This window comes from Pelobates fuscus, chromosome 1 (genome assembly GCF_036172605.1).
Source record: "Pelobates fuscus isolate aPelFus1 chromosome 1, aPelFus1.pri, whole genome shotgun sequence".
Lineage (NCBI taxonomy): Eukaryota > Metazoa > Chordata > Amphibia > Anura > Pelobatidae > Pelobates > Pelobates fuscus.
The window spans coordinates 353,517,449-353,535,072 of NC_086317.1; the positions used below are offsets into that span (position 1 = coordinate 353,517,449).

The window sequence follows — 17,624 nt, forward strand, 5'->3', positions numbered from 1 at the left end:
TATGAAGTAGGGTTTATTTTATTCAAATCTTAAACGTCTGTACAATAAAACATTTTTCAGTCATAAGTTGCAGAATTTTTCAGTGCATGAATGCATACATTGTTACATTTTTAGAATAAATTGCTAAATTTAAAAACAAAAATTAAAGGTTGACTTAAATGTAGTGTCTTCGTAAATGCACTAACAAATTGAATGGTTTGCAAGCACATCTTCTGTTTTGAGCCAGCTTGCTGTAAGCATGTTTTATCTATATCTGAGAGATGCAGTCAAAGGGGAATAATTGAATTTTCTCTGTACTGGCCATCAATAATGTTGGTGGTGTCTAGAAGCATTACACATGCTGCACAATTGCATCATAGTACTATTTCAAGATACTGACATAATAGCTGGGTATTTAACTCTTCCTTGACTTCAGTCGTAAATCGGATACCTGCCTTTATTTATTTATTTTTTAATCAATTGCTTCAGATACTGATTACTCATCATTAAATGGAACAGTATCTAAAATGCACGTTTTGTTTTGTTTTTTGTGTGTGTAAGCCATCTACACATTCCATTTGCTATTGGCAGTTGTTCTTACCATAAGCTGCAGGTATAACAACAAAGCTGATTTGCTCCCTGTTTTTGTTTCAAACACGAATTGACTTTCTGCCCATTCCAGTCCTTAGAGTGTTTGTTGGAGAATATGGAGTAGATGTCAAAGCGGTTTTTCAAGGAAACACTGGTGTGCCACTTACAGTAAAATTGTTAGGTCCATCATGTTCCTTAGAAGATAATGTAGTGGGAGCTGGTTACTACGATATCTGAGTATACAATTTATTTACAGCTGAATGGGTGGAGGGACAGGCTCAGGTAAGTAGATCTCACCTTTGCTTGACAACCGCCCCCTCAGTGGAGATGTAACTATTGGGAGGGGCTTTGCATATTATGCAAAGTCCCCAAATGGTGAAAGTGCCACTTTTAATTAGTTTATATTTATTTATGGCAACATTGCTAGAAAAAGTATGTATTATGTTTGAGGTAATTCATCTCTCCCTTGCAAGACATCTTCTCCCTTGCAGTCAAGTGGAAGATTTTTTTACTCTGTGTGTGTGTGTGTATATGTATATATACATTTTGTGACATTTCCTGCAAACTACTGACCCTCATATAAACACATACTCTTGATTAAGTGTCACACGCGACATAAATTCCAGTATTTGCAGAGGCAATTCTAGAATTCACCCCTGTCGTAATGCATTTTGGAGGGTTTGGGGCATGCATATCGCTGCAGCTGTATTGAAGAGGATCATGGGAGTCAGACACAGAAGCAATTTTACCCAATAGTATGTTTCAGCGTTTCTCATTATTTTTAATTGATACAGATTATGGTACCATAGTAGTGCAACAAAAAACGATTTATTAATAACTCATATGTTAAAATCCACTCTGGTTTTATATTTTGGGATTATTGGATTACAAGAATAATTTCAGAATCTCTCTTCAACTCATTAGTTCATTATTTCATTATTCAGTTAAATAATCAGTCCTAACCACCATTTTATAAATTTCAGCTGTAGGAAAGCCTACAAGGACTGTCAATCAGGCAACCAAGAAACTAGTTCCAGGTTGCATGTGTCCGTTTCATATTTGCCTTGAATGCAGGGTACTCATGCATGGCCTGCAGGTCTAAAACTACAAATAGTAGTTTGTGATGCCTACCAGTTGATAGGAGTTCAAGTCATCCCTTTTGATCTTCTGAACTGCTCAACTGCTCTTTGTAGATAAAAGGGAAACTCCAGTGCCAGGTAAACGATCCGTTTTCCTGGCACTGGAGAGTCCCTCTCCCTCCCACCCCCCAATCCCCAGTTACTGAAGGGGTGAAAACCCCTTCAGTCACTTACCTGAGGCAGCAGCGATGTCCCTCGCCGCTGTCTCCTCCTCCGCAACGCTCCTCCTCTGTATTGCGTCGGCCGGTGGGCAAGACTGATTCCGCCCACCGGCCGAGGAGACCTAATGCGCATTAGGCATTAGCACTCCCCATAGGAAAGCATTGAAAAATAATTTCAATGCTTTCCTATGGGGAAATGAGCGACGCTGGAGGTCCTCACACAGCGTGAGGACGTCCAGTGACGCCTAGCACAGGTTTCCTGTGCTATGAAGGAGGAAGTGACCTCTAGTGGCTGTCCAGTAGACAGCCACTAGAGGTGGAGTTAACCCTGCAAGGTAATTATTGCAGTTTATAAAAAACTGCAATAATTACAGTTGCAGGGTTAGGAGTAGTGGGAGTTGGCACCCAGACCACTCCAATGGGCAGAAGTGGTCTGGGTGCCTGGAGTGTCCCTTTAACTACTTATCCTATACACCTCCACTAGACATGGAAGATTGGAGAAGATCTTTCCCTGTCGAGGATGTTGATTGGAGCTTTGTCATTGTATGAGAGGGTTCTTCTCGCAAGATTGCAGGACCAATGTTTAGAATCTTCCTGCTTTGCATGAAGACTCTGATCCCTCCCCAAAGAGATGCTGATTGGCGGAGTCCTTTGATTACCTTACATGTGCACTAACCCCACAATGTTTCAATATGGGAAGCATAACTGTGACCAAGATTTGATAGTAATAATCTCAGCCAGCAGAGGAGCAATGGCAAAACTAGCAGGGGAAGAGGTAAAGTTAGTAAAAATGTGTCCCGTCCCCCCTCTTCCCGTGTCTGTATCTACAGTTGTAATCAAAATTATTCAACCCCCATTGAAAATCAGGTTTCTGGTCACAATTTGCAAACTTTCAGCTGTTGGCAGTGAACAGATCAAAAGCAATTGAAATCGCTCAACAAAACATGATTCAAGTGGTTTCCTCAAATTCAATTGAAAATGCAACTTTTAATGACTTCTCTAATTTCAAAATTATTAAACATTTCATGGCAAGCATCTTTAGTACTTAGTGGAGCTGTAGACCTTTTTGCTGTTATGACCTGCTGCAAACGAGATGCATATCCAAACACCAGCTTCTTGCTTCCTGAGGAATTCGGTAATTCTTGTGTTTGCGTGCTGGTTCCGCCTTCAAATCCCACCAGAGATTTTCTGTTGTTGTTCAAGTCAGGTGACTGTGGTGGCCACGGTATAATTTTCTAGGACTTCTTCTGCAACCAAGCCTTGGTGGAATGTGAGGTATGCTTGGGATCATTGTCTAGTTCAGTGGTTCCCAAACTTTTTAGGTTCAAGGCACCCTTAATATTTCAATATTTTTCCAAGGCACCCCAAGTCAAAACAATTTTCTAGGTTGTATAAATGTACAGCGCTGCGGCATATACTGGGCCCCTGTTGCTTTCTGTTCAGGCACAGATCCAGAACCTGATCTTGAGAGGTGCACAGGTAGATTAATTAACCCCTTAAGGACCAAACTTCTGGAATAAAAGGGAATCATGACATGTCACACGTCATGTGTCCTTAAGGGGTTAAACAACCACTACTGCACTTTGTAGTGGTTATGGTGCCAGTAGTGCCCTCCCAGGGTAAGTAGTCAAACTGTTTAATAACAGTTTGACAACTTAGCTAGGATCTGCCAGGATAGAGGCTGTAGTAGGGCACAGGGGCAGTAGTGTGTGTATGTGTGTACGGGGGTGCATTGTGTTTCGGAAGGATGTAGTGTGTGTGTGTGTATGTGGGGCAGTTTGTGCATGAGGGGTACAGTGTGTGAATTTGGGGGCTACCTGCTTACCTTTGCCTGGGAGGGGGACATTTCCTACAATCCCTGGTGGTCCGGTGGAGAAGCCCTGGTGGTCCAGATGGTGAGCGTGAACTATAGCAGCCTCAGGAGCTGCTAGAGTTCACTCACGCGAGATTCGGACTGTTGCCGTGGTAACCGCAGCAACGCTATGAGCTCTCGGGAGAAGAACCCGGCGGAGCTGCAGGTTAGAGTTCCCCCTGGGTCCTCTCTTCCTCCTCTGCCAACATTGCACACTGCGAGCGGGCCGGAGAGCAAGATCTCTGATCTCCCCTCTGGTCCTGCAGAGCAGGCAGGGGAGAGGGAGGCATGGTTTCTGGTGCTATCATCATGGCACCAGGAAAATATCTCGCCTGTGTGCCACGGCACACAGTTTGGGAACTGCTGGTGTAGTGGAAGATCCAATGATGCCCAAGCTTCAGCTTCCTCACAGATGGCATAATGTTTTCTCCAAGGATTTTCTGATACTTAAATGAATCCATCTTGCCTTCCATACGCTGCATGTTTCAAGTGCCAGAGGATGCAAAGCAGCCCCAGCACATCACTGAGCCACCATGCTTAACTGTAGGAATGTTCTTTTTAGCATACGCTTTGTTCTTCTTCCTCCAGACATACCGCTGTCCCATTGGGCTGAAGAGTTTGTTTTAGTTCATCGCTCCACAGAACAGAATCCCAAAACTTCTGTGGCTTGTTTATATGATTTTGAGCATATTGGAGATGACTTTTTTTTTCTAATGCTTTTGGGTCAGTAGTGGTATATGTCTTCTGGCATGTTCACACCTTACTTTAATCACTTAAACCTCCGTATCTGTTTCCACCAAGTCTTGCTACAGGTCTTTTGCAGTCACGCTGGGGTTTTTCCATAACCTGTCTTCTCAGAACTGTGGTTTATACTATTTGATAACTTCCTATTTCTGCCCCGTGTAACCACTGTTTCTTTAACTTGGAACTATGCTTCCAACATTGTCTCTAGTTTGTCTCTATCTTGTTGTATCCTGTTCCTTGTTTGTGAAGGGTGATGGTGTCTTCTATTATAGGATCATTACAGTGTCAGGAAAACATAGTGGTTTTCCTGACACTATAGTGCCCTGAGGGTGCCCCCACCCTCAGGGTTCCACTCCTGTGGCGCTGAAGGGGTTAAAACCCCCTCAGTTACTTACCTTATTCCAGCCTGGCGCTGGTGACCTCTCCTCCCCCGCCGATGTCAGCTCGCTCTCGCGCATTCAAAGTGTCTATAGTGTCCATGGTTAAAACCTGAGGGACATTGCACCCAGTTCACTTCATTGAGCTGAAGGGGTCTGGGTGACTATAGTGTCCCTTTAACTTTGTGGACCATTCTTTTGTCTTAGCCATATTTCTGACATGCAGGCAAACGTGACACTTAACGAATCCCCAGCCAGACATATCCCTCAGATATTTCAAGTGTTCCAGCTCAAGTACACCGGTGCAACTAATGAAGCCCTTGGTTAGTTAGATTAGCTGTGTTTGAGACATCACCTGTCTTGCATATTTGTGGTGTTGTGAGGGATTCTATTCAGGAGGTTGAAAAATTTTAGACTGGCGAAGTCATACATTGAATTTGGGGAATATTAGTTATACAGTCCATTTAAGAACTTGCTGCCAATAATTCTCCAGAACAATAATATAGTGGGTTGAATTCTTAACATCAAGATTTGTCTGACAGGATACAGTTTTTGTGTATTTATATAAGTGATCTGTTTTGTGCTCACATGGGGGGGAAAAAAAAATTCTGCACATGATTAGTGACCACTAGATTTTTTGTCTTTAAACCGATTCTATGCCAAAGTGCACAGTGGCACTCCAAGACAGTGTGCCAGCTGTGTCCTCGACATAGTACTGCTATTTCCAAAAGCGTTAAGGGTGGGGCAATCACCATTGAAATCAGTGTAAACAGCAGACACATTCCATTGGTTATTTTTTTTTTTTTTAATACAAACATGTTTTATGCATAACCCCAGTATTTGTAGGACTAATTTCCCATTTTATATATATAATATTACATCTGCATCTTGAAGTCCATGGCATTATTTTAACCCCCCCTCCACGAGTACCAAGAACACACTCACTGCTCCACCAACAAAAGGGGGCTTTAAATAGTGGACAGCGAATAGTTTTTTTTCCTTCTACTACTTTACTTTTTACATTACTGTTAACTGTTCCTTTGCTGCTGGGAGGTTCAGTAAAGAAAGATAAAGCAAATATGAAGCCTCCTGTCTTGCCATAAAATTGCAGTATTTTGCAACCGCTTCTGACTGGGTCAAGTAGTTGACTCATCTTTTTTTCTTGTAGGCCTGGTTCTGCATCCAGTACGATCCATCTGTTTCGATAACTGTTATTGAAATAGAAGAAATTGCTTGAATTTTTTTCCCACAAACTTGTGATTTGCAGTGCTTGAATGGTTGAATAATACCAGCAAGTAATGCTGGCATCATGTTTAAATTCATATGGCCTTGCTACTGTGTGTAATGGCACTGTGCACAGAATGTTTTGCAAGTTCCTTTCTTTATAACTGTGACTTTATAATGTTGGACTTGTACCACGTTTGTCTTCTTGAGACTTCCTTTTTTTGCCTTTCATTGAAAAGAGTTTTCAGCTCTGCCAGTACATTAAACTACTACTGGGACAGCAATAGAGCACTTAAAGGGACACTGTAGTCACAAAACAACTTTAGCTTAAAGGGACTCTATAGCCAACATATAAAAGCAAGAAAGACAGGTCCCCCAGCCTTCCTTCTTGCTTTTATATGTACTTGCAGCAAAAAAAATATTTTCGAGGTGTTTTTATATTAAAAACTTACCTCCGTTCCAGCGCCGAGCTCCCAGCCATGCCGCGCCCCCTTTTTCGTCAAAATGACGAAATCGCGGGGCCCAATAGGATGCTTCTCTGAGAGAAGCGCCATCGCGATGTGCGCATGCGCGGCTTCGCGCTGCACCAATCGCGTTCTTCATAGAGCGGCATTGACAGCCGCCCTATGAAGAACCACAGCGCGTTACTGCGCATGTGCGCGGAATGCGCGTTCGCGAGCTGAGCTGTCTGACTGACAGCTCAGCTCGCTTTCTATACCTGCCCCCTCCAAACTTTGCATGCAAACACTATATATAGAGACTTCTCTATATATAGTGTTTGCATGCGCACACACACAAATGAACAATAAGGGGGGGGGGGGGACCTACTGTCCCCCCCCTGGCCCCCACCCCTGAAGCGGTGGGTGGGGGCCCTAAAATTAACAATAGGGGGGGGGGGACCTACTGTCCCCCCCTGGGCCCCCACCCCTGAGCGGTGGGTGGGGGCCCTAAATACAAAGGGGGGGACCCTAGTCACCCCTCCCCCCCCCACAAAAATATCTCCCTACCTACCCCCCTCACCCTAAAAATAATGAGGGGGGGACCTTTAACTAAAACCCTGTTAAAAAAAAAAAAAGGAGATAAAAACAACTTACCATTCGATGTTTTCTTTCTTCTAAAATCTTCTTTCTTCTAAAATCTTCTTTCTTCAGCCCCCAAAAAGGCCAAATAAAAATTCCTAATAACCGACGCAATAAAAAAAAAACGAGCGCAAAAAAAAAAAATCCATCTTCACCCATGGAGGGCTCCGCGCAGACTGAGCTCTGTCTCTGACTAGGGTCCCCCCCCCCTTGTATTTAGGGCCCCCACCCACCGCTCAGGGGTGGGGGCCGGGGGACGACAGTAGGTCCCCCCCCCCCTTATTGATAATTTTAGGGCCCCCACCCACCGCACAGGGGTGGGGGCCGGGGGGGGGACAGTAGGCCCTGTGACGAAACCAACCTCGCCACTGGGCATTGGAGAAGCCTGTTTGCCCGCCTCCTACCTGCTGACTATGGCCCCTGGATTATTTGGGGCATATTGTATTTTATTGTGCGACTGCTGGCCCTTTAAGTATAGTGAATGGTATTTTATTGTACTGCTGCTGGCCCTTTAAGAACTGTCTGGGGACATATTGAGACTTTGGGTAACAATACCCTTTAAGACTATGGCCCCTGAAAACGTATGGACTTTTATTGGGTGTGTATGGCCCTTTAAGAACCGTCTGGGGACATCTTGTAACTTTGGTGAACAATGTCCCTTTAAGACTATGTCCCCAGACCTGTAAAATAACTTGCCCCTGGCTCTCTCCCACTTGGTTCAGTAAATAGGGCTTACTGAACCAAGTACCACACAGGCGGACCACCCAGAAGTTAAAGTGTGCAGGCAATTTACCTCCCAGGCTGTGAGGTTACTGCAGGTTAATTGCACGTGGCGGCGGCCATCTTTGTTCAGTCGAATGCGGTCAGCGGTGTATGCTAAAGATTCTGTGGAACTAAAATCGGCTACACATTTTACCGAACACCGCTGACCCTTACCTTCTCCCATACGGAACTTGCAGCTCCAGAGACTAAGTCCCGTTCGAAATGGGACTTAGTCGTTTTTTCGCATGAAATTGACCGGCCGCACAGCCCAAATCTATGGAACTGTTTTGGGCAGGAAAACGTGCTTGCGGTCGGTCATAAAGGGACCTCCAGCTAACTTTTGATCCGCTGGAGGGATTTGGCTGACTTTTGGAAGGGGGTATGTTTAAAGTGTGCTGATTCTAAATATATGGTTTTTGGGAAGATTGGATGTACGGTTTTAAAGTTATAGCACATGTATAAAAACTGTATTTTCCCTGGCTGTAATAATTATGTTAACTGGTTATCTGAGGGGAGGGAACTTGTGGGTTGTAACCGTTATGCTATTGGCTGTTTTACCCCGCCCCTGTGGGCGGTCTTTTATGTGTAAGATGGAAATAAAAGCAGACTGGGTGTGCTAGCACCTCAGATCATCTTGTACCTTCATGAAGTTTCGGCTCATGTTTGGGGGGATTGGAGAACTACACTCTGGGGATTGCTATAATCACTATACTCCCCAGGGTATAATCGCTGAGCTCTGCTAAGAGCTTGTTCCTGTTCCTGCTCTCTGGAATTCGGAGAGGTCCATCTACGGGAAGCTAGACCCTGGTCTTGGGTCCAGAGTGGGTAGCGTGGCGAGACCCCAACCAAGCTGCGGCGGTTCGTGGGAGTCTACAGTGGTTATGGTGTCTGGTGGAGTGCTTGGAGACCTCGGAAAGCACTTGGAGCATCCGTCAGCAGAGGGTACCCGGTCGGGGTGCCAGCGGTTCCGTTACAGGCCCCCCCCCCTTATTGATAATTTTAGGGCCCCCACCCGCCGCTCATGGGTGGGGGCCGGGGAGGGGGGGGAAGGCGAGTAGGTCTCCCCCCCTCCTCCCCCCTCAACCACTATTGTGGCCAGAAAGAGTCCCTGTGGGTTCGGGCTTCAGCTGTCAGCTGAAGCCACTCCCACAGCAGTGCTGACAGCCTCAGCACACAAAGCGCGTTCACAGTGCTTTGTGTGCTGATAGCCCGTCTGAAGTATTCACCCAGAATGCATCAGACGTGAGGCCTTTTTAGGGCCTCTGAACTCGGAAGACCCTCTGGTGGCCGTCTGACTGCAACAAGAGGTGTTCCAAGCTTTCAATGTAAACACTGCATTTTCTCAGAAAATACAGTGCTTACAAGAAAAAGGCTGCAGGGAGCTGTAGCACTCACCTGAACAACCTCATTAAGCTGAAGTTGTTCAGGTGACTATAGTGTCCCTTTAATGAAGCAGTTTTGCTGTATAAATCATGCCCCTGCAGTCTCACTGCTAAGTTTTCTGCCATTTGGGAGTTAAATTACTTTGTTTATGCAGCCATAGTCACACCTCCCTGCATGTTACTTACAGAGCCCCCCTAAAGGCTTCCTGTAAATAGTCATCTAATGTTTATACTTCCTTTGTTCCAAATTCTGTTAAAATCAGAATTTATCTCCTGCTTGCTAGACCCTGCAGGACCCTCTTGTATGTAATTCAAGTTCAACTTACAGAGCAGGAGATAAAAACATTTAAAGTAAGTTACATCTGATTGAAAATGAAACAATTTTGTTTTCATGCCAGCTGTCTGTGACAGTCAGGGGAGGTGTGACTGGGGCTGGATAAACAGAAACAAAGTGATTTAACTCCTAAATGACAGTGAATTGAGCAGTGAAATTGCAGGGGAATGATCTATTCACTAAAACTGATTCATTAAGCAAAACTGGTTTTGGTGACTATAGTGTCCCTTTAAGCTTGCTGAGGTGCTTTTTGAATGAGTATCTAATTTCAAAGGCACTTTATAAAAGTGCAGATTTCTATGATAAATTTACACGTTTATAATAACATATCCACTGGTGGCCAAACAGCCAGGGAGGTTTCTTCCTGTTTCTTTTGGCTCTTCTGAGGTAATGGGAGTGTTAGGCATGCTCTACTTGAGTGCACCTGTCTCCTCTCGCAATACTTCCTTGGCTCCAACTCAGATTAGGGTTGTGTGTGCATAGAGGGATGATTCACAATTCTTTTTTTTTAGACTTAGTCTCTTCCATTGGAAAGAGGGAATGGCTTGCAATGATTGCAGTTTTTGCAAGCTCTTTAAAGCTTGCAATGAAAAATGCAAGTATCTATTATGGTTCTATCTACTACACAGCGATATAAAAAAATTATTGAGTAATTTTTTTTTTGCCCATTTGAGCAATGAAGTGTACCATTAAATAAGAGACTTGGCAATGTATTTATAAATTTGGTAAACGTGCAAACATGAGATAATGATAATAGAGGATCTTGGTTATGGAGAAAGGCTAGTCAAGTTACATTTGGTAACTTTAGAAAAAAAATGCATCTTAACTGGAAAAGTTAAATGGCTCTCTGTTGACCTGTTCGTTAAGAGCTTTACAAATGATGGTCTTTCCCTGAAACATGAAAGGATATTTCACCGCAGGCAGAGTAAATGATGATTTAATAAATCAGGCTCTCTTGACTGATAACTCAATGTCTAGTGTTCTTACTGTAAAGGACCAGATTGGGCACTAGAACAAATTTATCAAAATTAATTTGTTATGGTGCCAGAAGATCCCTGGCTCATCTTTAGGGGCTAAACCGTTCACGGTGGCACCTCATAGGGAGCATAAAGGTGAACCAGGGACCTCCTGGCACCATAACAACTTAATTTTGATAATTATTGGTGGTTCTAGCTGCTTAAAGAGACACTGTAGGTACCCAGGCCACTTCAGCTCATTGAAGTGGTCTGGGTGCAATGTCCAATGCCATTTAACACTACAGTGGTAATTTTTGCAGTTTCTGAGAAACTGGAGCATGAGCGGAGCCTGACCCAGCACCGAAGGACATCTGTGCTGGATTCAGGTAAGTGACTTAAAGGGATTTTAACCACTTAAGATCTGCGGGAGGGGGGGCCTGTAGGAACCTATAGTGTCCGGGAAAACTGCTTTCTTTTCCTGGCACTATAGAATCCTTTTAAGTGACCAGCAAGTAGTAGTTCACAGTAACTGAAACTACACGCAACACTCACTTAAATGTTTTGTGTAAAGTTGCTGCAAGAGTAAACAATCCCACCAGGAAGAGGCTCCTGCAATTAGAAGCTTATCATACTAGTTGACAGGGTCCGATCTTATTCCATAAATACCAAATCACTTCTGTTCCAAGCTATTTTCAGGGAGACTTGTACAGCTCTGCGGAATACATTGACAATTATAAGTTATTAAATGCTTCGTAAAAACCTCTTTACTCAAGTGTCAGTGCAAATTTTATATATTTTCTCCCAATAACATCTTTTATATTTTCATGAGGCAATTTATCCTATGCTGTATTGTGTATAGAAGGATACAATTTGAAGACTCCAATTTAGAATTTTTAATAGATAATTTTTTTTATATAAGGGCTTTTGAACGTCAAAGCACAATCCAAGCTTCATAACATACCATACTCCTTTCCTGTGTCCCTGATCCCGATCTTAGCACACATTTATTTTAATATACCTGCACTATTTCCAAAACATAGTTGGAACTACATGCCCTCCTACTCATTAATGTATGCGGGGTAGGCTATCCTCCCTTCCCATACATATTATTCACTATACGTGCAGGGAAATGTATTTTGAAATAAAACATTCAAAGTTTCTATGAATTGTGCTGCATCTTTATTTCATGTCCTTTCATTATAAAACCTGTGGCAAGTGCTGAATGTCTGTTAACACCTGGTGTTTCAGAAGTATTACATGGTGCCATTGTAGTAATGAGGTTGAGTATAATTACATACATGCCCTTGTAAGGCCTGATATCTCTGCCTGTGAGATTAGAACAGAGCATTGTGTGAATCTACAAATTAAATGTCAGTGTTTAGTCTACTGTAGCTAATGACTTGAGCGAAGTTAGAGAACGTTCCCCATTCTATTCTAGCCTAAATTTTGCCTATCCGCCCACATTTAAATTAAAATCCCATTATAAAAAATGCTTTAAACTGGACACTCTCTAGTATAGTTGTTGTATGGTGTTCATTGCCTAAAGGGATTGCAGTGTGTTTCTCTCACTACTACATTTTACACTTCAAAATCTCTGTGCATGCCAAGGAGCAAGATTGTTTGGTAACATTTGTGGATTGATCTTGTGCACGTGAAAGGAACACTATAATATTAGGAATACAAAGTATTCCTGTCACTATGTTGCTAAATTGGCTGTTTAGGTGACCGGGTCCCCTCTCTGTAGCCTTCAGCATCTGGCACATTATCAGATAGAAGGCAACTTCAGTGCTGTACACTCACATGTGCGCGATAGTGCAACAGTGATGTCTGTGGATGATCCCACAAGATGACTTTGTCCCCCTCAGCTGTCACTTGTGCTAGATAAAGGATAGGAAAATACAGAAAAAGTAGTACCTACTTTGTATTATAACTTTTTGACTTGGTTGAAATTTAATTAATATTCCAACAGTCTTAATGTCTTTATCTTTATACATTTTTTTTTTTGTATGTGGGGTGGTGGTTGAAGACACTTGGAAAATGGCATACTCACCATGACCTTTTTTCTTTTTTTTGTCTCTTAAAACTTTTACATATTTTTTTTTAATATAATATATACAGTTTTTGAGTGTTTGACCAATGAATTAATCCAAAGCTGAGCTGTATATTTTGTGATACTCGTTGAAGGTGGTCCGTTCCTAATTATATTTGCAAACCATGGACAAAATTAATTTGTACACATTTTCGCTGTCTCTATCACGTGAATTGTCACAGATCAGTGGAATTGCAACATAAGACTAATTTCCCAACAATACATTCTCCCCCTACCCTTAATCTCACTGCTGCAATGAGATCCATTTATAAACCGCAGAGACCCATTCAGCTTAATGCGGTTTAAAGGGACACTATAGTCACCTGAACAACGTTAGCTTAATGAAGCAGTTTTGGTGTATAGAACATGCCCCTGCAGCCTCACTGCTCAATCCTCTGCCATTTAGGAGTTAAATCCCTTTGTTTATGAACGCTAGTCACACCTCCCTGCATGTGACTTGCACAGCCTTCCATAAACACTTCCTGTAAAGAGAGCCCTATTTAGGCCCCACATGGTGATAAGCCTGTTTGTGTAAAGGTGGCTGTGGGAGGCAGTAAACTCTCCTTAGGTCAAGGTGTAAAATGTAAAGTCTTGCACTTGCCAGGCCTTTAAAGTTACTTGCCACTGCAATTAACATGCTTCTGAGGAGGGTCCATGACACACCAACTACAGCTTAATTTTCACTCTCCAGTGGGCAATTGGCTATTTTGATCTCTCCGTGGTCATCTCCTTATTGCTAAACTTCTACTTCTATAAAGTAAAGGATTCTGCACTCTCCTGGTTCCCAAGGTGCAAACAGGCCTGAAGTTGGCCAAGTCTCACTTTCCATATATGAAGAATAAGCCATGGTCCAGGCACTTAAGGTGAAATTTAAAGTGGCAAGCTTGACAAAAGACCCTGTGGTCAAAACATTGCTGTTTCTTTCTCCAATAAAACTGCCACTTTGGTTATCACCTTGAGTGCATGGACCATTGCTTATTCTTCCTGCTTCTGTTGTTCTCATGTGCCAGGAGCGGTCGGTCATATGAGTGTAAAACATTGTGTGTGGATGATCCTGTGAGATCATGGAATATTCAATTGTACAAGGTGCAATTTGTATCTGTTGTACATGGTTCAAACTGCTCCCATCATCTATGAATACCAATCCAAAGTTACCTCCTTTTACTGAGGAATGTGTGTAACAAAGTTTTTAAAGAATAAGAGTGATTTACAGGCAGCTCTATACACTTGTGTGGAAATATCCTCTTTTCCACTAAACAATCATATAAACTACAGTGCGGTATAAGTGACAAAGATCTACACCTATAAGTGGAGCGCTCAAACACATATAAAGCTTACCAAATGTTATTTTGTTCAATAGTGCAGTATGAAGTACATGCCAGAAAAAATACAAAAATGTACAATATAGTGCAGATGGTATTTAAAATGACAATACAGAAATAATATCGTAGTGAACTGTGCACTCACATTTCAAGGAGCCGGTATATAGAAACACTGGCTCCATATTGAGGCTTGTGTGCTTATTATGGTAGCACCACCCTTCCACTTCGGCTTGGAGTAGTTCTCATGAATAAAACATAAAGGGAGAAGGAACCAATGTGTAGACTGTAGCAATAAAAACACGAATGTAGGATAATAAATGTGGTGCTCACCTGGTCCTGAGCCTATGGGTCCCGGGTCTAAGGTGTATAGTTTTGGTGCCAATTTAAATAGGGATGGCACTGCCCATATGAAGATTCTTAGAGGCTCCAAAAAAGGACTTGAGCAGGATCTTGAGTAGAATAACATTATTTTTTAATTATTATATATCAATAATTTTAAGAAAAGTCCTCAATAAAAGTCCTTTAAAATGGCCAATACGCGTTTCACTCCCAATAGAGCTTCCTCTGTCAGCTGACTGAGGAAGCTCTATTGAGAGTGAAACGTGTATTGGCCATTTTAAAGGACTTTTATTGAGGACTTTTCTTAACATTTATTATTTTTTAATTATTATAGATCACTAAATTTGTTCTACTCAAGATCCTGCCGCACTGTAGTTTATATGCTCCAATCATCTGTTGTGACCAGCTAGTGGGAAAAGGTGGACAAATAATAGTCCCTGCTTAATCTCATTTATATCTTTTGATTGCATTGGAATTTCAATGAACCTCATAAAGATTCTGTCTATGAAAAAATGCAAAGCAAGAGAGGCGCTTTAATAATGTTGAAAAATCTCTTACAGACCTCTTATGCTAAAGTCTTTTTTTTTTTTTTTTTCCCCCCTAGGAATAAAAAATTTCTAAGCAAGAAAAAACTCAAAAGGAAGCAAAAAACCAAATCAAAAGGGAAATTGCGAAGCAAGGTAAGTGTCTTATCAAAAAAATTTTTTTTTTATATCTGTATTTATTTTAGAATTTGTGCCATTTGTGGTCGTGGTCTATTTCACAAACTGGAAACTTTAGGCCTTATTTTTTAAACAGTGAAATGTAAACATAATTATAGAATTCATGGTAAAATGACAGCTGTGATTATAGTCTAACTGGAGAATTTGTGAGCTGCTTAGCTTTCTGGTCTTTCATTGAATTGTAAAAATAGTATCAAATACCATCATTTGCAAGTTTTGTATCTTGGAGACTCCTCCATCCAGGACTTACTGCTAACCTTAGTGTGAACTGTCCTGTTTAAAGTAATTTATGGGATTGAATGTATTGAGGACAAACCAGATATGTAATTCAGTGTTGCTTTGCCCTCCTCACTCACATGCTGGTTAAACTTGCTGATGAGGCTGCATATAGAGCAACACATAGAAATTCCAACAAGGTCAGTGGGCATTTATTGCAAAAAGGGTAATAAGCGCTCTCTTCTCAAGGGTGAGCAGCAGTTCACCAACAAGGTGTTCCCTCTACCTTGTGATAAATGGACAGATAAAATAGAAAGGTGAACAGCGCTAAAGATCAGAAAATGTATATACGTTTAGTAGAAATACTGGCCAGCGGAGTAACTTAAAAAAAAAAAAAGGAGAAACAAAAATACAAATAATGGTACAGTATGTTTGAACAATATGATTCCACAAGAACAAAGGAGTTATATTCACACTCACACTTTGAGGAGCTATATCAGCTCGGTGTTAAGAGCTTGGATGGAATAATCCCCGTCTGTGGATTTCTTGAGGTTCAAGATCGTTGGTGAGTTTATAGGTGTAAATATTCGTTATATGAAAAACAAGAGTAAAATACGCCACATGGTATAGTACGTAAATATAAAATATTGTAGTAAAAGTGGATGATCCTACTTACATATACTAGAGCAACGACCTGCTCTAGTTTGGAGAATTTCAGGTGGAATAATCCCCACCCCCCAGTGAATCTTTTGAGAAAGCTTCGGCGAAACGCGTCAAGTGAGGAAGAATTTTGGACTTTTATACAGGACTGGTTTTATAGTGTATTATTCACTTTTTACTTATTGTATTAAAGTATATATATATTTTTTAAACCATCCAGTCATTTTTCTTGTCCTCCTTCCTATTTAATACTGCTTTGCTGCTATACCTGGGTCCACTATATCCCGAGGTGGGGATTATTCCACCTGAAATTCTCCAAACTAGAGCAGGTCGTTGCTCTAGTATATGTAAGTAGGATCATCCACTTTTACTACAATATTTTATATTTACGTACTATACCATGTGGCGTATTTTACTCTTGTTTTTCATATAACGAATATTTACACCTATAAACTCACCAACGATCTTGAACCTCAAGAAATCCACAGACGGGGATTATTCCGTCCAAGCTCTTAACACCGAGCTGATATAGCTCCTCAAAGTGTGAGTGTGAATATAACTCCTTTGTTCTTGTGGAATCATATTGTTCAAACATACTGTACCATTATTTGTATTTTTGTTTCTCATTTTTTTTTTAAGTTACTCCGCTGGCCAGTATTTCTACTAAACGTATGTACATTTTCTGATCTTTAGCGCTGTTCACCTTTCTATTTTATCAGTGGGCATTTATGGCCAGCTGCTGTGGAGATGCATGCTTCTGAGAAACACATCTGAATCCTAAAGGGAATTCCATCTACTTCTCTGCTGCACTTTATATGTCTGCCACATCCTCCTGATGCTGTAAGGCAGGATGCTGCTCATGTTGGCAAAGGATTCCTGAACCTCTTCTTCTCAAACATGCAAATCTGGCATGCTTTTCAACATACCCCACAACTAGAATGCTACTTTTTAAATAGGAAGTGCTAGAGAAGTGGGCTTGAGCTAATGTAAGAACCAACCAACCAATAAATCAAATAAAACTCCTGGGCATAAAGCCCAAAGGCTAATAGGACTGGAAATAAAAATGTAAGGTTTGAGCAAGGTTTGAATAAGCTTTATTTGGATACATAAAAATGAATAACATACAAGGAGGACCTATAAATGTATTTTGTATCTAAAATTAAATAAATATGAAGACTTAGAATATGGTTGGGAAATAAGAAGGCAATGGAGAAGGGCATGGGTGGGGAGCCTGCGGCCTTACTTTTATGTCCTTAAGCACAGCCTTTTCACTGAATCCAAATTGTACAGAACAAATCCTTTTATTTTTATTATTCCATTGTGTTTTTTTTGGGTTTTTTTTTCTTTCTTTCTTTTTTTTTGTTGGGTAAAATGAAAGTATTTAAAATACCAAAGACTAAAATCAGTTTCAACAAAGCAAGACCATTACATTTTTCGATGCTGAGAAAGATCCAATTGAAATATGGAAAAATAATCCCTAATTGCTGTGAATCTACATTCTCCTACCTTACCCAAATCAAGACACCCTTAAGGTCACAAATGATTGAGAAGTATAGAGATAATCAATAGATATATTTAAAACAAAGAAAATAATGTACATTTTTAAGTACATCTAAGTGAAGTTAGATTGTCCTTCCAACATGAAAAGGTTTTCCACCCCTAAGTTAGGGAGATAATTCCACCAAAATAAAAAAGT

The 17,624-nt window shown here is 41.3% G+C and overlaps 1 protein-coding gene across 3 annotated transcripts in view; it reads left to right on the forward strand.

The window, feature by feature from the left end:
- Positions 1–17,624, forward strand: part of MYCBP2 (MYC binding protein 2) — a 240,277-nt gene that overhangs the window by 13,904 nt on the left and 208,749 nt on the right. For all 3 annotated transcript variants that reach the window (XM_063425851.1, XM_063425848.1, XM_063425854.1), the window contains exon 2: positions 14,935–15,010. In XM_063425851.1, the coding sequence (XP_063281921.1) occupies positions 14,935–15,010 (76 nt within the window). The remainder of the gene's footprint in view (positions 1–14,934; positions 15,011–17,624) is intronic.